At 44.4% G+C, this 22,989-nt stretch overlaps 3 protein-coding genes across 8 annotated transcripts; all 3 read right to left on the reverse strand.

Annotated features, from left to right (window-relative positions):
• Positions 1-2,589: 2,589 nt before the first annotated feature.
• LOC118565549 (free fatty acid receptor 3-like) lies at positions 2,590-4,231 on the reverse strand. Its single transcript, XM_036145963.1, has one exon. The coding sequence runs from the start codon at positions 4,019-4,021 to the stop codon at positions 2,996-2,998; it is 1,026 nt and encodes a 341-aa protein (XP_036001856.1). The 5' UTR covers positions 4,022-4,231; the 3' UTR covers positions 2,590-2,995.
• Positions 4,232-9,242: 5,011 nt separating this feature from the next.
• LOC105916901 (free fatty acid receptor 3) lies at positions 9,243-10,698 on the reverse strand. Its single transcript, XM_036145661.1, has one exon. The coding sequence runs from the start codon at positions 10,677-10,679 to the stop codon at positions 9,633-9,635; it is 1,047 nt and encodes a 348-aa protein (XP_036001554.1). The 5' UTR covers positions 10,680-10,698; the 3' UTR covers positions 9,243-9,632.
• On the reverse strand, positions 9,777-22,135 carry tekt2 (tektin 2 (testicular)). Of its 6 annotated transcripts, none has more exons than XM_012851541.3 (12): positions 21,985-22,135; positions 21,088-21,300; positions 20,702-20,883; positions 17,517-17,642; positions 17,237-17,442; positions 17,013-17,156; positions 16,820-16,934; positions 14,559-14,666; positions 14,339-14,482; positions 14,180-14,259; positions 13,815-14,035; positions 9,777-9,843 (listed from the first exon to the last, which is right to left on the reverse strand). In XM_012851541.3, exons 1-11 carry the CDS (start codon positions 22,091-22,093, stop codon positions 13,819-13,821), a joined length of 1,644 nt encoding a protein of 547 aa, XP_012706995.3. In that variant the 5' UTR covers positions 22,094-22,135; the 3' UTR covers positions 9,777-9,843; positions 13,815-13,818. The 6 variants fall into 6 exon arrangements, with proteins under 6 accessions (XP_012706995.3, XP_021165724.2, XP_021165723.2 ...); XM_021310049.2 differs by lacking the exon at positions 9,777-9,843 and adding an exon at positions 11,124-11,209; XM_021310048.2 differs by lacking the exon at positions 9,777-9,843 and having other exon boundaries at positions 12,498-14,035; positions 21,985-22,134.
• Between the last annotated feature and the right edge of the window lie 854 nt (positions 22,136-22,989).

Raw genomic sequence — 22,989 nt, forward strand, 5'->3', positions numbered from 1 at the left:
AGTCTTAGTGAGGACTTCAGAACCGGGTCCATGTTCTCTACGTTCTTAGTCTTAGTGAGGACTTCAGAACCGGGTCCATGTTCTCTACGTTCTTAGTCTTAGTGAGGACTTCAGAACCGGGTCCATGTTCTCTACGTTCTTAGTCTTAGTGAGGACTTCAGAACCGGGTCCATGTTCTCTACGTTCTTAGTCTAGTTTTTATTCAGTTAAAGAACATTTTGTCTCCTCCTGCATTGATTTCTTCTATTTCCTCAGAGGCTGAACTGGTTCATAGTCACCTGGTGACATGGTGATGTAGAGCTGTGTGTCGTCTGCATAGTGATGGTAGCTGATGATGTTTATGATCTGAGCTAGAGGAGCATGTAGATCTAGAACAGGAGGAACCCAGGATGGAACCTTGGAGAACCCCACATGTGATTTATGTCGTCTCTGATATAAAGTTTACTTGCTGACACTAAAAGTCCTTTAAGTAGGATTTAAACCAGTGGAGAGCTGTAGCAGAGAGGCCGACCCAGTTCTCCAGATGTTCTAACAGAACGGAGTGATCAACGGTATCAATGCTGCACTCAGAACTTCTCCATGTTTAACTTATTCTGGACAGATCATTTCCATTTACTTAAGTCAGTGTGAAAACAATTTTTTTCCTCCAGGCAATAATGTTCTCCAGCCGTCTGTCGTCTAAACCCACTGCAAACAACCACTCACTCATACCTGGGCAATTTAGAGACCAATTAACCCAACAGTTAATTGGTCCTGGACGTTCCTGGACTGAGAGCAAACTGGAGAGAACCAACGCTTACACAGGGAGAACATGCAGACAGACCCCAGGCTGGGATTTGAACCCAGGACCTTATTGCTGAACCAGCCTGGGTGTGCAAAGAACCATCAACAGCTGGTAGAACCTTCTGGAGAACCTTCCTCCAGCTCTACATCCACTAAGCAGAGAAGAACCTGATGTTCTCCTCAGAGGAGGTCCAGCTTCTCTGGGATGGACCATCATGGACCGGTTCTCCAGATGTTTGGTGGAGGAAGCGGTTCCTGCAGCTAGGCTCTGTGATGGTAGGAGGTTGGATCATCTCCTCTCCTCTGGTGGCAGCATCACTTCCTCTCTGACGGAGGTGGAACCGGTTCCTGGTCAAACATCCTTCTGTGACTCAGACCAGCCGTTTCAAATTAAAGTGTTTTATGAGCGCCAGGATCTCACCTATTAAAGCTCAGCGGGTCGGGACGGCAAACAGAGGCCCGGCTGTAAACACGGACCCTTCCTGCTCAGAAGCTCCTTCAAACACCGACGATCAGATTGCAGCTCCTGGCAGGTGGAGGGAGAGCAAACACGGCGCCGTTTACCGTCTGCTGACGATTCAATTAGCTGGAAAGGTGGGAACACAAGAGGAACACAGCTGGAGGATTCTCAGAGGCTGCTTCCTGACAGCAGAACCGATCCATGATGGTCCATCTGGTCCATGATGGTCCATCCCAGAAGCCTCTGAGCCCAGAGGAGCTGGACCTCCTCTATGGAGAACATCAGGTTCTTCTCTGCTCAGTGGATGTACAGGACTGTCTCAGAAAATTAGAATATTGTGATAAAGTTCTTTATTTTCTGTAATGCAATTAAAAAACATGAAATTTCATACATTCTGGATTCATTACAAATCAACTGAAATATTGCAAGCCTTTTATTGTTTTAATATCGCTGATTATGGCGTACAGATGAAGAAAACTCAAAAATCCTATCTCAAAATATTAGAATATTTCCTCAGACAAAGTAAAAAAAAAACAATTATAACAGCAAAACAAAATCAAACGTTTGAAAATGTCCATTAATGCACTCAGTACTTGGTTGCACAGATTAGTGCATGAATGCGGCGTGGCATGGAGGCAATCAGCCTGTGGCATTGCTGAGGTGTTATGGATGCCCAGGATGCTTCAATAGCGGCCTTTAGCTCATTTGCATTGTTGGCTCTGGTGTCTTTCAGCTTCTTCTTCACAATAGCCCACAAATTCTCTATGGGGTTCAGGTCAGGGGAATTGGCAGGCCAATCAAGGACAGTAATGCCATGGTCAGTACACCAGTTACTGTGAGAATCTGATGTCGTCTCTTAACCACTACCATACTTGTGATTTAGTTTACTGAAGCAAGCTGAGTGTTTTTCAAGGCTCAGGAAACCCTGCAGTGTTTCCAGTTAATTAGACGATTCAAGTGATTAGTTGAATAGCCTACTAGTATACTTTTTCACCATATTCTAATATTTTGAGATAGGATATTTGGGTTTCTTCAGCTGTAAGCCATAATCAGCAATATTAAAACAATAAAAGGTTTGCGATATTTCAGTTGATTTGTAATGAATCCAGAATGTATGACATTTCATGTTTTTTAATTGCATTACAGAAAATAAAGAACTTTATCACAATATTCTAATTTTCTGAGACAGTCCTGTAGAGCTGGAGGAAGGTTCTCCAGAACCATCCCTGCTCAGGTTCTACCAGCTGGTTCTGGAGGCGATCTCCGCTCCCTGGGAGTCCTCCAGACTAATGTTAAAAGCCTAAAACCTGTTTAGATGGACCTTCAGCAGAAACCTGGACAACCTGCTGCTTTCAGTCTTTATTTATCTGCAGACTAATTACATTTAAGCACAAACACATTCGGTTGTTCCTCCTGGTCGCTTTGCTGCAGCATCACCACCTGCAGCTGATTCATGAGGAACAGTCTGCATGGAGACCTTTCAGAAGACAACGAGCCGACGAGGAGGTGAAGTCGACCTCCCAGCAGCCGGAGAGCCGACTCCTAACCTTTGGGTCAGTCTAAAAGCTGAGCTGTCTCTATTCAAGGCAACGTTCTCCTGATGTCCTGCAGTCCAGGAACAGGAGGTCCCACTCCGCTCCTCTGCTGCAGGAACAAACAGGACGGACCTCCAGAAAGGAAGGCCTCTGGTTCTAGAGGAGCTTCACTGAGTCCAGGTCTTCACTGCGAAGCAGAACCCTGGGTGAAGCCGGTTCAGGGCGGAGCTTCTGCCCGGTCGTGGCGAGGAGCTTCTCCGCAGCCCAGGATGTGCATCTTGGCCCTGATGCCCCGGAAGCAGCGGTTCAACATGCTCCTGACCGCCGCTGACGACAGGTAGAAGATCAGCGGGTCCAGGCAGGCGTTGAGGGTGCTGGAGAGCAGCGCCAGGTTCCTCCACTCGTGGCTCTCCTGCTGGACGAAGCCCACCACGTGGGAGGCGTTGTAGGGCCCGAAGCAGACGGCGAAGACGGCCAGCGTCCCCAGGGCCAGGCCGATGCAGCGCAGCCGCCGCCGCCGGCTGATGTTGGGCAGGCGGGAGAGGATGAGGATGAAGTTGACGTAGCAGAAGCAGCTGACGACGAAGGGGATGCAGAAGAGGACCAGGAAGAGCTCCAGGCGCACGGGCAGCAGGATCTCCAGCTCGGTCTCGGAGAAGTTCAGGTAGCAGGTGGGCGGCGGCGGCGTGGGCCCGCTGGCGTTGCCGGCGTACGTCCACTGGGAGTACGGCAGGACGTAGACGATGCTGAGGTTGCAGGAGGTCACGGCCCAGAAGGTGAAGCAGGCCCAGACGGCGTAGCGAGGCCGGCGGCACACGGCGTACCTGAGCGGGAAGGCCACGCCCAGGTAGCGCTCCACGCTGACGGCGGTGAGCAGCAGCGTGCTGTTGTAGATGGTGACGTAGAAGACGAAGCCGGTGAGCGGGCACAGCGAGTAGGGCAGCAGCCACGCCATGCTGTCGTACGCCTCCTTCATCTTGAAGGGCAGGAAGGCGAGGAAGATGAGGTCCGACACGGTGAGGTTGAGCAGCAGCACGTCGATGGGCGCCGCCTTGCGGCACACCTTGCGGCAGAGCGTGACGAAGGACAGGATGTTGGCGGGGACCCCCATCAGGAAGGTGAGGACGTAGACGGAGAGCAGCAGGCGGTTGTAGAACATGGCGGCCGCTCCGGTGGGGGGGACGCTCTCAGAGAAGCTGCATGAAAGCAAACAGAAGAAGCAGAACGTCGTCATAAAGTTCATTTATCTGTTTATTAAACGCTGAAGATCAGATTTATTCCACAGATTAATCATCTTTAGGTGTTTTTATCGGTTGGACAGCGAAGGGAATCTAACCTACGCCACTCGGACCGGACCGAGGTCCAGAGACGCAGACGGCTGGACCCAGTCTGTCATGAAAAGTTTAGTGGAAGGAAAACATGCGGTAGGAAAAGGTGCTGAGCGCCGCCTTTAGAGCAGAAACAGAACCAGGCCCGATAAAGGTGGAATAAAGTCCTGCTGCCATCAGAGGCGCCGCCGTTTGGGTTTTAGCTTTTAAATCGACCCGCTGTGAGACTAACTTCAACCTCACACTGCAAAAACGGATCTAAAAATAAGTAAAATGTTCTTAAAGTTAGTGTATTTATAGTGTATTTATCCTTGATTTGAGCAGGTAAACAAGATTATCTGCCAATTGAATGAGTATTTTTACCCCTAAAATAAGATAAATAGATATAATGCACTTGAAATAAGATGATAGAGATAAAATGTTCCTATTTTAAGTGCAAAAATCTTATTCCATTGGCAAATCATCTTATTTACCTGCTCAAATCAAGGACAAATACACTAATTTTAAGAACATTTTAGTTAATTTTAGATCCGTTTTTGCAGTGCAGGAAATCTGCCCTGAAGCTTCAGGTCCACTCTGTCCTCACATCAAGCTGCGGTTCTGATTACCGAGAGCCTGAAGGGTTCAGGAAGTGGCCAGATTCAGCTGATTTAATCGTTGGAGTTTGGAGGAAAATTAAGTCTTTATTAAGTTGAGAAGAGGAGAAACTTTAGTGGAAGTCAACTGCTCCATCGTTGGCTGTCACACAGAACCGGGTCGGCCCAAATCTGGTTTCAGACTTTATCTAAATGCTGGTGAATATTCTCAGTCATCCAGGTCATTCCAAAAAAAGTAAAAAAACAAAGCAACTGGACTTGTTTTCCATAGAAACGTCTTCAACTACGGAAAACAACTCCAGTTGCTTTGTTTTTTTACTTTTTTTGGAATGACTTTATCTAAAAGAACCGGAGGCTTTTCTCATCCTGATCAGCAGAGCAAACAGAGACGAACCGGGCCAAGAAGTCCAACCTGCTCCCAGACACCAGCTGAGCGATGAAACAGGAAAAATTTAAATGTTTTTACCTCCATCAAGGTTGAAAATCCAAACTCTCCATCGCTGCGTCCGCTGCCCTCGCTCTCAGGAGTCCGATTGTTTGATCGAAACTCAACACGACGCTTAATATGCTTCAACTGCGGAAATTTAATAAACTTCAGGACGTAATCTGTTCTCTAAACACCGTCTCCCAGCAACGGATGGAGAGCCGCGCTGACGAAGCTCATCATGGGATGTGTCCGTGTGAAAATCACTGCAGACGGAGATTTTTATCGTATATCTGCAGTAAATCCAGGATGGGAACCAAACTTTGCACATATGGGTCCAGATTTATTGCTTTATTCTCTCTTCTTTGATTTGTTTTATTACTTTAAAATTATTTGAATTCTTTGGTTGGAAACTGAGCAAAGTTTAGTTAAATAAAATAAAATAAAATAAAAAGGTTAATTAACTGAATCTGAGATAAACAAAACAACAATCTGAGGGTTTTAAGGTGAAACTAGATGAACTAAAGTGAGATACGGTCAGTTATGAAAAGTTACAAGATGCAGATGTGATTAAATAATTAAGAGTTGATGAAGCTAAAATAATGACAACCCAGCTAAATTAATAAAATAATATAAGAAATAAAAGACTAAACAAACTAAACTGATGCAGCTCGACCGGTGAATAAGTAAAGTAAAATAAACTAGTTAATAAATACTCAAGTTGAACTGTGAAGATAAATTTATGGTCCATCATCTTTTAACATCTGGCAAAAAAAAGCACCTGTAAAAGTTAGAAAGATTTAAAAGGAAATTAAACACACTGTCAAAACAATAAAGCTAAAATAAACTTTAAAAACTAAAAGTATTAAATTAATTCACATCTTTGTGTCGGTAATAAAAACAACACAAAGATCTGATGGAGGTGTTGATTTAAAGGTCAGGAGGAACCAAGCCAGGTTCTGGTTAGCGGTACCATCGGGCTCCTACTGGACAGCACCAGCTACAGGGATGTCTTCATCATCATCATCATCATCATCATCATCATCATCATCATCATCATCATCATCATCATCATCATCATCATCATCATTTATTTAAGAAGCACTTTACGAACTAAAAGCCAACCAAAGTGCTGTAAATAACTTAAAATAGGAAATTAAAGGTAATGAGCAGCAAATTACGAGTTTGGGGGAAACAAACATAAAGTCAGAGATAAAAGGCAGAAGAAACGAGGACCGGCCCTGATTGGTCGCATTGTCTGGGTTTAAAAAGATGAGATTTTACAAACATTTAAAATCCTTAAAGCTGCAGCAGAGAGATGCTGTTCCAGAACTTTGGACCTGCAGCTGAAGACCTTCTGTCTCCTCTGGTGCTGATCCGAGCTTCTGGTCTGGAGATCCTCAGCGTTCTTCTGGACACATGTGGCTGTAACAGCTGGAAGTGAAGAGAGAAAACTAAAGCGAGGTGATGTGTCCGTGTCGTCTTGTCCTCGTTAGCAGACAGGAAGCTGAGCGTTGGGAACTTCTCAAGGTCATCACTGACTGGACTAACAAGAGATGACCAGTAGACTGGACCGCTGCACCGACACGCTTATTGAACTTAAATATGAATCCAGGAGATTCCTGACCGACACACAGCGGTCCAACATACGGCTGGCCAACATGGACCAAGGAGTCTCTGAATCAAAGCTTCACCCCAAAGTGTTAACAAACAGCTGGAGATAAATATGAAAAATAACCTCCTGGAATACATAAAAGTAAAATTATAATGCAACATAGACCATCTCGGTATAAATGAGAAGAATTCTTTTATTGTCCCACAGTGAGGAAATTCGGGCAAACACAGAGTAATTATTAGCAATGAAAGAGAAGAAAAAAGAACAAAGTAGTCGGACCTAAAATTAGCTCTGAAGAAACACTACGAGTAGAAGATTAAGTAAAGATTAAGTAAATGCCAGAGTAAATAAATATTTCTACGCTACGCTATAATATTTCTACGCTACGCTATAATGATGTAGCTTCCTCTCAGCTGCTGCTCCAACAGACCAGGAAGATGGCTGATGCCACCACAGAGTTAAAGAAGGTCTCCAGGAGCCAGAAGACCTCAGCCATATTAAATAATGTTTTAAAAAATGTCAATATTGTAAACCTAAAAGCTTTTCTTTCTTCAAACCAGGTTTCTATAGATCGAGTTGATGCATTTGCTGGTTCTTACCAACCTTTTTGATCACCAAGCCGACGGGACAAAGCCAGCGTTAGGAAACCTCTAAAATAACTGCCTAAAACTGGGATCCAGTGTGTGGCGCATTCCTTCAGAGACTTACCATTAATGTTGTCTGGTAAAGCAGCTTTATTGGGACTGATTTTCTCAAATATTGAAATTAACTCCTGATCCTTTAATGTCAGGATACTGTGGATAAACTTTCCTTTCTTCCCGTTGTTGCATTCAGACTTCATCCAGACGTTTGTTGCATTTCCCTGACTTGGTTCCTGCTCAGCTTTATTGTTGTATTTGTTCTTCTGAACCCACCTCCCCTAAAAACAAATTCTGTGGTTTATAACATGCTTCAGTTCTTCATCAACTCTTGGGTAGATGTCTGGGTCGATTCTGACTTTTCTTTTATTAGTAATACGATCCACACAATAATTTATGGTTAAATTGAGCTGTTCATATATTGATGAGTTCAAAACTCGTCCTCAGCTCATTAACAGACGCCGTTGTCCAACACTGATTGTCTTACCAGCAGGACAGCACCAGGCCACATAGATCTATGTTACCTAAACATTTGTCTAATTTTATCTCTCGTTAGACACATTTCTTGTTCTAGGTTTGGGAAATGAGTAGAAACATCACATTTATGGAAATCAGCCATTAGTAACACCAGATTTGCACCTTATTGTAGCCGTCAGTTAAATAAACCAGAATAACTGTCTGAATGGACACTGGTTGCCCAGAAATAAATCAAAGTAAGGAAATAAGTTGAAATTAGAAAATTATTACATAAGATAAACAGAGCTAATATAAACCAAGATTATAAACACTGTGCTGCACTGAAATGTACTAAGATAAAATACTCAGACAAAATGAATACAAGGAATTTCAAGTTGTGAAAAAAAGTTTAGAAAAAAAACAAACAAGAATATAAGTAAAAGAGTTTAAAAAGCAATGAGATGAGTAAGCGAATTTAGACATCAATGACAAGGCAAGAAAACTAAGATTGAATAAGCTAAAATAGACTAAGCTAATACATGGTAAGCTACGCTACGCTATAATGATGTAGCTAAGCTAAATTTAGGATGAGCTAAAATAGGATTAGCTAACTCTAAAATAAGATGATATGAACTACGCTAAAAGGCTGAACTGCACTAAGCTCACGTAAACCAAGCTAAGCTTTAGCTAAGATTAGCAAAATAAAGTAAAATAACAAAAGCAAACTGTCAAACAGCCAAAATAAACTAAAGTGAGAAACATGGCTAATGGTAAAAGCTAATCGAATATAAAAACATTAAGTTATATTTAAAGTGATCTTGGATACTCAAAGATAGTTAGCCTAAAGCAGTATGTAATGCGCGAAGCAATATTTAGGTTGAGTCAAAGCCAGAAATAATAAAGTGTAGAAAAATAACCTAAGCTAACCTAGTTCTTAAACTATACTAAGGGAAAGCATGCTAAAAATGAAATCAACTAATAAGTGTTCTAAAATCAAATAACAAATGAACTAAGCTACAGTACAAGATTCATAATCATGGTAGATAAGATAAACCAAGCTAAGCTAAATAAAGATGAGATTAGTCCTTAGACATTTAGATCAGAACAAATGAAATTAAGAGAATACACTTCTGTACGAAAAGCTAAAATATGCTAATTAATGCTAAGCTAAAGTAGGACCATGTAAACGAAGCCAGTACCAGTTTATTTATTAAGGTCAAAATGAAGACAAAACACAAAAGTTAATTTCATTTAATTGATTTTTAATTCACCATTTGTAAAAACAAATTATCACGGCAGGCTAAACAGAAGATATTCAGTTCAAGTAAAAAATTCCTTTGTTTTGGTCCAACAATCATCCAGACACAAAGAAAAGGTCTCTGAGAATCTTTAGTTTAATCATTGAGAAGCATTTATTTATGTATTGAAACGGTTTATTTTAAACATAAAATTGCTGTTAAATGTATAAAATTAGTCAGAGCTGTAATTCAACTAAGGCTGTTTAATGTAAATCTGTTATTTAAGCCACAGAGAGATGGCCAAACGGAGCGATTTGTCTCTAACCCGATGGTCTGACTGGAAGGTCGGCGCTGCTTTGAAAAAGGCTCCATGTGTTAGAATCCTGAGGATTAACAGTTTAGTTGCTCTCAGTAAAAACAACATGAGGCGAGGTTTATTTTCAGCAAACTGGTCTGCACCATCTTATGTCTGTGGTCATCAGAGCTTCACCTTTCTGTCTTCACCTGAAACAATCGGTCAAAAGACGTTAACGTCCCCAACGCGCAGATCTGAGCCGGTTCACACGTGAATATGAAAGATGGTTCCTTTGTTTTGTTCTCCAGCGCTTCCTTGACTCTCCTTCGTCACTCCGCCCTCCGCCCGCACCTTCTCAGACGGCGGCGGCGGCACTTTGATATTTGCAAACCCACTGGTGGGTTTCCCTCGATGTCGAGACCCGTCGCTCCACCTGAAGTGACTCTGCTGGCCACAGATCCTTCCCAGAATGCCCCTGGACACAACGGGCGAAAGCATCAGCATCACCACCGGCTCCAGGAAGACGTTACAGGAGCTCGTCAGCATCGCTATCGTCCGCCAATGAACACTTTGTTGCTGGACAAACCCCACGATGTGCGAAGTGTTGTAGGGGGCGTAGCAGATCACAAACACGGCCAGCGTGGACAGCGCCACCGCCAGGACTCTCCTCTTCCCCACAGGAGGCAAGTTTGAGCGCCACACCAGAGTGACGCAGCGCAGCGTACAGAAAGAAGTCACAATCAGGGGCACGATAAACAAGACAATGGCCATCTCCAGGCGCAGAGGCAGCAGCACCTTCAGCTGCGTCTCGTTGAAATGTTCGAAGCAGGCCGAGACTTCGTCCTGGACGCCGACGAAGTAAGCCCCGCCTTCAGCCTGAAGGCTAACCCCAAGGTGCACTATCACCAACGCCCACAAGGCGGCGCATGTCAAGCAGGACAGTCGAGCCCGGCGGTATCTCTTGTATATGATGGGGAAGGCGATGCTGAGGTAGCGGCCCACGGTGACGGCGGTGATGAAGAGGCAGCTGGCGTACAGCGAGGAGTAGAGGAAGAAGCTGTAGACTGGACACACGGGCGCTGGCAGCGTCCAGTCCTTCAGCAGCGTCTCTAAAATCTTCACGGGCAGCCAGGCCACCAGCGCCAGGTTGGCCAGGCACAGGTTCAGGGCGTAGACCACGTTGGGCGTGGCACCGTGTTTGCGAGCCTTGCGGATGTAGACGAAGAAGACGAGCAGGTTGGCAGGAAGCCCCAGCAGGAAGGTGAAGGTGTAAACAGAAAGAGCAACACAGTCTGTGACGGTGAGATCCATGTCTTTAGACGAGTCTGCCGAAGCGTGACGGTTTGCCAAGGTTTACCATGACCGATCAGGCAGGAGCGTCTAAAGCCAGACATCCATCCTGGAGGCTCCTCCGCTCACGTTCCGCCGCCGAGCTCTTCCTCCATGGTGCACAATCATCTCTGGTCCGGAGTGAAAGCTCCCCATCAAGTGACAACAGCAACAGAGGAGGCGGTGGCCACGATGTGGGCGCGTTGGGGGCGAGGTGCACACCACATGATGTCAGATAAGGAGACGCAGCCGCTCAGGCAGAAGCAAGGCGCATTTATGCCACAGCGGCCGGCCTTAATCACCCTCTCAGCAAAGGCCAACAGACAGGTAGCATCTGGACCCTTAAGTGAAATGATTCAGAATAATCTGAGCGGTTAGGCTGCCGCAGTGGACTGGAGGGCCCGGCAGTAAAACAGTAAATGTGCCCTCGGCTGATGGTGGATGAGAGGTTGGGCTCTTGGACCGGGAAATGTGTTGGTGGCATAAACAGTTTTATGGTGGAGGTAAAGTTCCTGTGACGGAGAGAGAGAGAGAGGGGGGGGGGTGTCACGGTGGAGGCTTTTTGGAGCAGAAAATCCCGAGGCTTTTTATTGGAGAACGTATTGAGATACCAAGAAATGCTCTTCTGAGAAGCAATCACAACAGGAGGTGTTTGTGTGGAGATCCGAGCCGGCCTCCTGACGGGACGGTTGGTTAGAAATGGTTAGGTTCTGCTGACATCAGGCGGTTCTAAGAACTCATGTTCCTGCTCCATGAGAATCTGCTGGTCTGCAGCCAACAGTTCAATTAAGGCAACAACTGAAGCTTCTAAAGTGATTTTTGGGGTTGAGAGAACAGTTCATTCACAGAAAAACCTTTCTGGATTTACAGTTTTCAATGATCTTCAAAGTTTCAGATGGATTAAAAACATCGTCCAGTGAGATTTATTGTGGTGAGGACCTTGTTTACCACATTATTTATCTACAGTCAAAGTTCACGTCCTTATCGCAGCCTTTATGCCTGTCGCGGCGGCAGTTGATCAAACACTATGACAAAGCCAAACAAAGCCATTAAAGCAAAAGGGTTGATAAGACGTGAGAGTGCCTAACTCTCAATTTCAATAAACATGTACTGGCGGAACAAATCTGGGAAAAATAGAGCTTTAAATCTCCTTTTAAAAGAATGCTTGAAGAATAATTTTGGAAAAAAGAAACAGAACATGTCAGCACAAGAACAAGAAATGTCCAAGACCTCCAACTTGCCACATGTGGACGGTTCTGTCAAAGCTCTTCTTATCAATTATACTGAACGGAGTTTTTAGTCAATATTCCTGATATTTATTGAGCATCAATCAGGAAATGTTCTCACTCAAAAAATAAACTTCTGCATTTCTTGTCCACCATTGTTCCATCAATCAGCGATACTTCTTTGATCGACGTTTCTCCAGCCTTTCTGAAGGACTTTCTATGTTTTTTCTTGGACTTAAAATGTTCTGAAATAATTTAAACTAAGTAAGCGGTGTCGGGTCTGAGCAGATGGTCTCCAGCAGATAACGTCCATGAGAAACAGGACAACATCCAGCAAAGACCTGAGAGACTCCGCTTGGAGCTAAATCCAGACTTTCAGACATTCAATCTGCTGCTTTTGGGAGTTTTTCATAGATTCAGCAACATCTACAGAAACAAATGATGTTTTTGTTGAAGACTGCTGGTAGGAAACAGTCTAAAGATCCAGATGCCGTTATTGCTGAGAACTACAGGGTACTTTACCAGAACTTACAGGGTCCCTCCAGGTACTTTCTTGGATCTTATTGGGTTCTGGTACGCTTCTAAAACTTACAGATCACTTTTTGAGAACCTTCGATGAGCCTGAACCATGTTTCTGGAACAAGGTACCTAAACGGCCAGGTTCTTTTCTGATGTGACTTGTAACTTGAGATAATACATGAAAATTTTAAAGTTTAGACCTTTTAATAAAACTAAAGAACGTGCCTGGAGCGCACGCAGCAGCTGTAGGTTGGCTGAAAGTAACATTTATTCACAGCTATTAACCTGGAGCTCAACGGCATAATAATAATAATAATGATAATGATGATAATAATAATAATAATAATAATGATAAGACATTAGCATCAGTGTCCCATTGCCATGAGAACCGTGTGCTAGCCACTGTTATGTCAGCGCTGCTTTCAGGCCTCTTGCAACAACCTCGCCGTGGTTTCTTTGTTTTTTAGGAAGGTAGAATGCTGTCCTGCAAGCTGTATTGGGTCTGGTGGCTAGGTCAGTCAAGGTCAAAGCGGTTTGTCGTGCCGCCATCTTTGGTTATATTCTTTATTTTATTTTTTTAAATCATCCTTGTCTAGCTCTGCTTTTTTGCTCTTCCTGTGATTTAGTCCTGTTTCGTGTTTGTAAGCTGTCATGTCTATTGTATTGTGTTGTATTGTGTAATATATGTTTGTAAAATGTATTTGATGAGATAAAGTTTTGGGGGAAAAAGTTCTGCTTGAAGATTCCTGAAAACCAAACTCCACACGTCGCCCGTAGCTTAGAGGACACCTAGCCACTGGGAAATCTAACACGCCGACATGTGGTCAATCATTTTCACTCCTTTAGCAATGTGAGCGTAATTAATATAAGACTTTAGATGTTATTCAACACGGCACATATCACACACCCTTACTTCTTGCAAAGTAACCTTAAGTCGGTTTTCCAATAAGTTCTGGGAACAAACACGGTCAATTATTCTTTACTAAAACATTCAACTAAAACAAAGTTCTTAAGTTTTCTATCAACACAACAGTAGTTCAGCCTTAGTACGTTTAGGAAGTCTATAGAACCAGAGATCAACGATTACAGGAAGGTAGGATCAGGACTCTTTGGACAGGTCTTGATGTGAAGTCACTTCTAACTTGAGGACTAGACTAGTTACCTGTCCTCAGGTGTGTCTCCTGTTTGCACATTAACTCTCGTTGCTCACCACTGGTCTGACGTCCACTCCTCATGATTGAAACCCTTCTTTCAGACTTTTCATCTGCTCGTAAATATCTGTGGGGCTCGGGTCATAACAGCAACTGGAATAATAAAAAGGTTAAAACAAATAAAAGGTAAAATCTGTCAGGCGGCTCGTCTCCAGGCTGACCTCCTCAGTATGTGAGGGAACGGGCCAGCAGCTGAAGGTCGCTCCTCCCGCTTGAGTTCATGAGCGGAACCAGCGGCGGCGCCGTCCTATCGGACCAGGAAGGAGATGCGATGCGGGTCCTGGTGTGGATGCTGCGCTGCTCCAGAGTCAGAGCCTCCTGCTTCCTGGAAAGGTCCTGCTGCATGCGGCTGTGATGGAGCTTCAGCTTCTGCAGAGAGTGTCTGGGAGAAGGAGACAACATCGATCATGGCTGAGGTCCAAAAGCAGCTCCAGGCTGTGCCTCTGCTACCAGAACTGGTCAGAACGTTGAAATAAAAGCTAATCTGCTTTAAGCTGATCAGACAGCAGAGAGAAGCAGGACTCACTGAGCTTCAGAGAGTTTCTGCTTCAGATCCTGGATGGTGGCCTCCAGCTGCTGCACCTCAGCCACCAGGCCGTGCTGCACCTGAACACCAGCAGCAGGGACAACCTTCACAGTCTGCTCCGTCACTCAGAGCTGCTGCTGCCGCTCCACAGAGACCCACCTGGTCCCGGCACAGATCCACGCCGCACCGCTGGGTCCGCGCCTCCAGCCGGGTGTGAGCCAGCTTCAGGGAGGCCGTCTTGGCCTGCAGGTCTGCGTCCAGCCCGCGGATGTCGCTCTCCATCTCTGCCATCTCGTCCTGGGTCTGTGGAGGACGACAGCGGAACGTGAGGAACGTCTGCCGACGGGTCAGAAGACGACGTTTCAGCCTCCAGTCGTACGTTTTTCATCTGCCACTGCAGCTCGTCTCTGGCCCGCTGCTCCTGGTGGGTCCGTTTCCGCAGAGCGAACTCGGTGGCTCTGAGCTGGGCCTCCAGCTCGTTGTGGAGCTGGGAAGCAAAGAGAAGCTCCACGGATCAGAGGGAAGCCCGGCACACAGCGTTTCCTAAAAGTATTCACACCCCTAACATCACACCACCGTCTTTTAAAGGGATTCTATGTGACAGATTAACACAAAGTAGGACATCATTGTGTCACGTAGGCTGGAGAACATCTGTGAACATCAGAAGTCTGGCCACAGACTCTGGGTTGGATCCAGGCCTGGACTTTGACTAGGCCGTTCTAACCCATGAATCTGCTCTGATCTAAACCATCCCATAATGTCTCTGGCTGCATGTTCAGGATGGTCGTCCTGCTGGAAGGTGGACCTCCACCCCAGTCTCCTCCAGGATAACTGGGGATTCTGCTCCCCACATCATGATGCTGCCACCACCGTGTTTCACAGCAGTGAAACCTGCAGACACTTGAGCTAAGGCAGCTGGCAAAAATCAACCCAGTCCTTCATAAACGGCACTTTGAGACATTAATCCATGCCTTTGTGTCCAGACTTACTGTAACACGCGTTAAATGGGGGTTACTGGGTCCTCCATTGCTCGCCTGCAACAGAATGCTGCTGCACGTCTATTAACTGGAACAACAAAGTATTTTAGCTTCACTCTACTGGCCGACCGTCTATTTTAGGATTCATTTCAAAATAATTTATTTTTGCTTTTAAAGCCTTGAATTGTCATAATGTGGGTTTTGTTTTGGTTTCTGTTTGTTTTCTGATCAGTTAGTTCACTTTCTTGCTTCAGGTTCTATTTCTTGTTTGAATTCTTTTATATCTTGTGAACGGTTGTAGTTTATCCTGTCATGTCATTAGTTTTAGTCATAGTGGTTATTTATGTTATGTACTTTGTCACAGTTCTCATCCTAGTACTAGTTCTAGTTTCCATGATGTGTTCTGTTCAGTCTTTTCCCTTCCTTGATCACCTCCACCTGTTTCAGGTTAATTAGTTTCTCTCTGCTCACCTGTCCGCCTGCTTATTTATACCTGCCTCAGTTCTCTGGACTTTGCTAGAACCTCATTTCCCATATTTTTGGTAAGAGTCTTCCAGCATTCTTGTTATCTGCCTGATTTCCTGACCTGATCCTGTTGCCTGTTTCTGAGTCTTCCTGGTTCCTGTCAGTTTTTGTTTTTGCTTGGATGTCAGCGCTGTACTCTGTCTGATCCATCATCTTCATCATCTTCATCACCTCAATAAACCTTTTAAGCATTAGCCCAGGTAGGTAGCCCGCCCTACCTGTTTGAGCTGCAGGTCAGCAGACCAGCAGCTCCTGACAGAACCTAAAGTCAGACTTCAGCTCAGAGCTCCTAAACTTTAAAAACATTAGACAGGCCTCTTCATTTTTAAATCTCTTTGTTTTAAATCTCTTCTTGAAACCCTCCTCTTCTCCTTGGCTCTTGATACCATGTAGAGTGTTGATTGTTGTGTATATTTTTATCGCGTGCGGGCAGTGCCTTTCATTTTATTTTACTGCCTTTATCTTTCTATTGTCTACTTCATCTTTTATTGTTATATATAGATATTTAGCGTGTTTTATTTTGTTGTACAGCACTTTAGAAACCTTGTGCTTGTTAAAAAGTGGATTGGTTGATGCGAGGAGCGGCCATGTTGGATCCGACAATCGGCCTTTAAGATTTCTCCGACTTTTCGAGGAGAAAGTCGGACCGTAGTTGATTTTTCCGATCAGTTCCGACTGTAAATGGAGCGCAACATTAGAAGCGGTTAAATGAACCACAGCAGGTAACTTAACGAGGCATTTGGTTGGACTGGACTTTATTTTAGGTGGATCAGAATCTAAAGAGGTTGTATAAAACTTTCCAGATGTTTATTTGGAAAATGTTGAAAACCAGGAATCATTTTCCTTCCAGTTCATAGTCATGTGCTGCTTTGTGTCGGTCCATCCCATAAAATGCCAATAAATTAAAGCATCGCTTTGCTTTTAAACTTCTTCCTGTCCGACTCTTTCAAGTTAAACAGATTCTCCTGCAGAAAACGTAACAGCGCCCCCTGCTGAGGGTTTACCAGCTGTACATGTTTATTTCTAAAGGTGAGCAGCTCCAGCTGCTGAAACGCGTCTCATCAGTTTGTAACTAAGGTTTATTTCTCTGTGCGGCTGGTTTTCCTTCAGAATAATGGCGCAGGTAGATCTGACCCACCTGCGCTCTGCTGAGGCTCAGCTCCTCTCTCATTTGCTGCGACACGTGCACGGCCTCGTGGGCACGAGCCACGTTACGCTGGCTGAACTGGACCCACTCCTGGGGGGTGGAGGACCTGCATGGATGAGGACATCTCATCAGTTTGACTGTGAAGGTTTTAGGGATGTCACACCGTGGAGCATTGTGGCGTTACCCCGATGGGATCCGGGTCGGGTTGGTCTTCAGGGAGATGTTGGGTGATGTGGTTGTGAGGGACAGGCAGGACATATCGATGTTTAGAGCTTCCATCTTGTTCTGGAGATCAGCGGTCAGCTGGTGTCGCGCCTCCTGCAGAAGGCTTTGCGTGCAGAGAGAAGAACGGCGATCAGAGGAAGGAGGAGGACCGTCGGAGCTCCACCAGAACCCAGCAGGACTCACCACAGCTGCTCAAAGGCCTGATGGACGCCCCGCTGCAGACGCTGCTGCACGCCTTCAATCAGCTCCACCTCCTTCTTCAGCTGCTCCTCCACAGCGTCGCCGACCAGCTCGTAGCCTCGCCGGCCCTCCCTCAGCGTCAGGCACTCATTGGTGACCTCCAGAGGGACCGAGGTGGCGGCCAGCGCCTGCTCGCTCTGCTCCTTGGACTGAGCCGACAGACAGGGATGAGAAACACATCTGAAAAGAGCCGTCTGAATAAAAAAGGTTCTGATCCGGTCACCAGAGTGAGAGCCTCCATCTCCTCGTCCACTTTCTGCGCGCAGCTCTCCAACACGTCTCTCCACCGAGCGACATCCCAGATCCGATCACCGAGCCTGCGGGACGTGGCGCTCTCATCCCACACCGTCTGCAGGCAGAGGAGGAAACAATCAGCGTTTCCTTTCATTTACAGAGAATGATTCAACAAAAACACAAAGAGAACCCATCAAATCCCCCCCCCCCTCCATCCAACATGCATGTTTTAGGACTCTCCTGTATTAAAGCATAAACCCACGTATGCCCAGATTAAAACCAGGACCTCCTCGCTCTAGTCCAGGGTTCTGCTAGCCTCGTGAGACCATCCTGATCTCGCGAGCTTTCAAGGTTTCACTCGCAGATCAGTCTGGCTACTCTCCGTTAAAGAAAATTTGGAGCCGTTCACCAAACGAACGTCCAATCAGCGTTGGCTTTGAGGCGGGTTGAGGTGTGACGCAACGGGAAGCGCGTCAGTTCAGTCTAAAGAACATGGCGGCTTCAGCCGATGAAACTAGCGTTAGCGTGGCTATCAAGCAAGTTTTATCGGAATTACAGAGTATTTCTCTGCTGAGCTAACGAGCCTTTACCTGCAGCAGCAAGAGTAGCTTGGCTTGTGGTTGTGTTTTCGTCGTCGCTCTGTTACGAGCGACGACGAATCTGATTGGTTTATTTGGCCCGTCTATCACCAACATAGGCCAATCAGCTAACCAGTATTTTCGCCCCTTCCCAAAGTTACTTCAACGGAAGGTTTCCAGATGGATATGCGGAGCAAATCTATCTGGCGGAGTCAGGTAAGGGTTCTGCTACCTGTGCCTCTTAATAACTCTGGCTACAAATTATATTTTTATTATGGTATTTAAATGTAATAATGATGATAAATGCAGGTTTCAGCAGTCTTTTCTTAGAATAATTGCTTTTATTTTCACAACAGAATGATGCTAAAAGTGCCAGTAATATATAATTTTAAATAAATATTTTTTCATTATGTTAGAAACTATGATTTTTTTTTTATATCAACATCCCGTCCATCCTCTTGTTTTTAACCTCAAAATAGACATAAAGGGCGTTTCTTTAACGATGACAACATGTTTCCTACAGTAGATCTTTATCAAAAATTATAATTTGTCTTTTTTCAAAAGGCAACATTTGTGGCTCTAAACGAGTTTAATTAAAGTGGACTGAAGGTAAAATGGCTCTTTAGACTGTAAAGGTTGCAGGCCTCTGCTCTAAGGAAACCGCTTTACATGGATGGTTTGGTACGGGTAAATCTAGAAGAAGCTTTCTGTTGATATTAACTTGTTTTCAGACGATCTGTTAGGATGTCTGTGCTTGGAAAACAAAATGAGTGAGTAGATCTTCTGGACGTTTCGTCTCTTCTCCAACAGACTCGTTCACCTGAAACTCCACAGACTGAAGAAGTTTCCTAAAGAACAGACGAAACGTTTCAGTAAAGCAGAGCCGTCCAGAGGAGCTGCTCTTTTTATTTTTTCTGCCTGGATTATTGAGACGCATCTGGAGAGTTTAGGGAATAATTGACTGAAGATTTGTTTCAGATAAATGAATAAAAAGAATTTAAATGAACATGTTTAAACGAACACAGGAAAAGAAACAGGTCAGATTGGCCTTTGATCAACAAAGATGTTGAAATCAAGAGATGCTTCAAGTCTGATGTCACTTCCAATAAATTAATTAAACTGTGAATGTGGTCAAATTTAACAACTTCCTAATTTGACAGTGAGCCACATCTTCTCCAGATCCCAGCCGGCTGCTTTCATTTTCCCGCTGTTAAACTCTTTGAGGTGAGCGTGGAGGAATGTAATGGGAAAGTCAATTATAACTGACCTCAAAGACTTAATTACAAAAACAGTAAAAAAACAAAACTACTGGACTTTTTTCCAAAGTTTGAAGACGTTTCGCTTCCCATCCAGAAATCTTTCTTAATTTAAATGTCTGGAGTAGTTTGGAGTACCAAGCTTTATATTATTGCCCACTGATTACTGAGCTGATGTGACATGTGAATTTCTCTAATGTGAGATCAATAAAGCCTATCTTATCTTATCTTATCTTAAAAAGGCCTTGTTATGTCTCAGATAACATACAAATTAAAGCGAAACTGATTCACCCTCTTAGTAATGTGGAGTCGTTAAGGTCATTGTTGGCCTGCAAATTTACCCGTAAAGGGGTGAACCAGTTTTGGTTTAATTTGCATGTTATCTAAGCCATAACGCCTTTTTGGGCAATAATATAAAGCTTGGTACTCTACACTACTTCAGACATTTTGAATTGAGAAATCTTTCTGGATGGGAAGCGAAACGTCTTCAAACTTCGGGGAAAAAAAGTCCAGTTGTTTTTGTTTTTTAACTTTTTTGGAATGATTATGACCTGGATGACCCTGCCTCTTGCCCGGTGAATGCTGGAGATAGGCACCAGCACCCCCCGCGACCCCATGAGGGATAAAGCGGTTTGGAAAATGGATGGATGGATGACCTGGATGACTGAGAATCTTCACCAGCATAGTCCAAGACTTATTGAATAAGGAAACAGGGAAGTGGTCCAGCACTTTATTTGAGAAACAGAGCAGAGATCACATAGATGGACGTAATCACACCCCACACTGCAAAAACAGAACTAAAAGTAAGTGAAATTTTCTTGAAATCATTGTATTTTTCCTTGATTAGAGCAGGTAAATAAGACTATTTGCCAATGGAATAAGATTTTTGCACTTAAAATAAGAACAATTCATCTCTATCGTCTTATTTCAAGTGCAGGGTGTCTAATTATGTTATTTTAGAGATGAATTGTTCCTGTTTTAAGTGCAAAAATCTCATTCTATTGGCAAATAGTCTCATCTACCTGCTCAAATCAAGGAAATATACACTCATTTCAAGACATTTTTACTTATTTTTAGCTCCCTTTTTGCAGTGCACGGTCCGTCTGCAGCCGTCTGCCCTGATTCTGTCTCTCTGCTTCGCCTCTCACTAACACCTGACCTCAGCCTTACCGTGAGACAAAACACAGACGGTCATATTCCGTTTATTATCTCACACAGCAGGTACGCCAACATTGACCTTGGCAATCAGCAGATAGCAGAGCTGATGTGCGGTTCTCGTGTCTCCAGAGCTCACATGTCTGAAGTGACTTTAGGGTAATATTCCAGTATGAAGGACCCACCTTGCAGTGGGTCTCGTTACGCAGCGCCCTGCCCTCCTGTCGGACCTCGTGGGAAACGTGGCGCTGGTGCTGAGCTGTGGCGGACAGCTGCTGGTTGTTGCTCGACCAATCAGAGACGCTGTGGCGCAGGCTGGGCTTCAACGACAGCGCCGACATCCTGCTGCCGCCGAGGTGGAAGAACCCTGAAGGATTAGCAGAACACCCTAAACACATGATGATCACCTGGATGTCATCTCAGAGAGCAAGAAGATGCCTGAAGATTAGAGAAGTGTGCTGGTACCGATTTTCAGAGACAAGGGAGATGAACAAAGTTATATGAAGTTATGAGACAGAGAGCAGCAGGATGTTTTAATGCCGAGAAAAAGTACTAGAGAGGCAGGAATTACTCGTAGGAAGAGACAGGAGGCAGAGCTGGAGGTAGCAGAGATGAAGATGATGATATTCTCCTTGGTAATGACGAGGATGGAGAGGATCAGGAATGAGAACATCAGAGGGACAACTCATGGTAGATGTTCTGGAGATGAAGCCAGAGAGGCCAGACTGAGATGGTTTGGACGTCTCCAGAGGAGGGACGATGGACGGATGCTGAGGCTGGAGGTCTAGAGGAGGACCAGAGAGGAGATGCATGGATGGAGTTAGAAAGAGATGAAGGTAGCTGGTGTGTGAGAAGATGATGCAGAAGATGGGGTTAGATGGAGACAGATGACTCCCTGAAAGGGTAAAGTTTTCACATCTTTGGTCGTGAAGCTGGTTTGATGCACAGCGATGATTTTTCTTGGATGTAACAATTGTTGACAAGAGAAATTATTCTATTCTGCTCTGAAAGCCATTCTGAGATCAGATATCTGTTGACCCGTCTTCATTAACACGATGCTAGCAGCTCATTTAGTGGCAGTAAATGAGCTGAAACAAGGTTAAAATAAAAGAAATTGCCCAGTATGACCAAAACGTTTGATAGTACTGGCCAGACAATTATCTATACAAATATTTAATTTAACAAACAATTAGCCAAATTTAAAGACAATAAAATTACAAAAACTCCATCCGTGTCTGTTAATATAAAGGCGCCTGGCAAAAGTCCCTTTAATTATTAACACTGTGCAAAAAAAAAAGTTAATTTCAAAAAGTTCAATGAACACCTGAGCTCAACCTGAACAGACTTTTTAAGAACAAATGTCATCAGAACCCGTCCGAACACATGAAACCGTCCCCAGAACTGTGTAATCACGCAGAATCTCTCTTTTTCGGTTCTAACGGCTCGTTTTTAGCCATTTTTAACTCACCGTCGTTCCAGAAGCTTCTCCGTCCTCCGTTGTCGGCGTTACTATAGCAACGGCCACAGGAGCGGGAACCGTCTCCAGGCAACGAGCGGCGCGCGCGCACAGAGGCCATGAAGCCGCTTAAATGATTTAAACCGGATGTGGCCAACGGCTACAGAACAAAGTCCATATTCGGTCGGTTCGGGGTTTATGGGCCGTTAGTAAAGTACCATTAGCTCTAAAATAAGCTAATCTTTAGTTAGCCAGAGCCAGAATAAAAACACGTTTAGATGTTATAAAGTTATTAAAAGAACAAATTAAACATCTAGAAAACGTGTTTAGCCTTCAGCCATTTTATTCTTTTGTTAATCAGTTTTATGTCGGATAACAGCTCTCTGCACCTCTTTGTTTTTAAATTTTCTACTGAAAGATTGATTACAAATGCAAGTGCAGTATAAAATCAGACAGAAGTTAAATAGAAATTAATATAAAAGGGGTAATTTTATTTATCTTTTTTATCTTGGGTTTACTAGTTAAATTTGGGCTGTAAAGATTAGAATAAAAAAAAACCCCATCAGTTTTGATGTCATTTTTATAAGGACATACAGCTCAATCCAACATCAACACGGAAAGTCATCAGCAATGACCTCAGAGCAGCAACTGCTGCTGCCCATCAACCTGGTGAAGAGTCAAAGCTCATCTCTAAACCATCTGAAGTCCATCATCCTGCAGAGAAGAGAACATCTCAGCTGCTGTTAACCTTCCCAGAAGGTTCAGGACAGAGACCAGAGATGATGGACCATGATGGACAGAACCATGATGGAGGAACCAAACACAGCAGATCAGCAGAAGCACCTGGTACCAATTCTCAAGCATGGTGGTGGATGTATGATGATGTGGGCTTGTTTCACAGCCCTTATAGTCATCAATTAGAACATGAATTACCAAAGTATTCCAAACACAGATGTGAGACCATCTGGCCAACAACTGAAGCTGCGTCCAAACAGGGTCATCAACAGGACCCAAAGT

The sequence above is a fragment of the Fundulus heteroclitus genome, chromosome 13, assembly GCF_011125445.2.
Source record: "Fundulus heteroclitus isolate FHET01 chromosome 13, MU-UCD_Fhet_4.1, whole genome shotgun sequence".
In the NCBI taxonomy this organism is placed as follows: Eukaryota; Metazoa; Chordata; class Actinopteri; order Cyprinodontiformes; family Fundulidae; genus Fundulus; species Fundulus heteroclitus.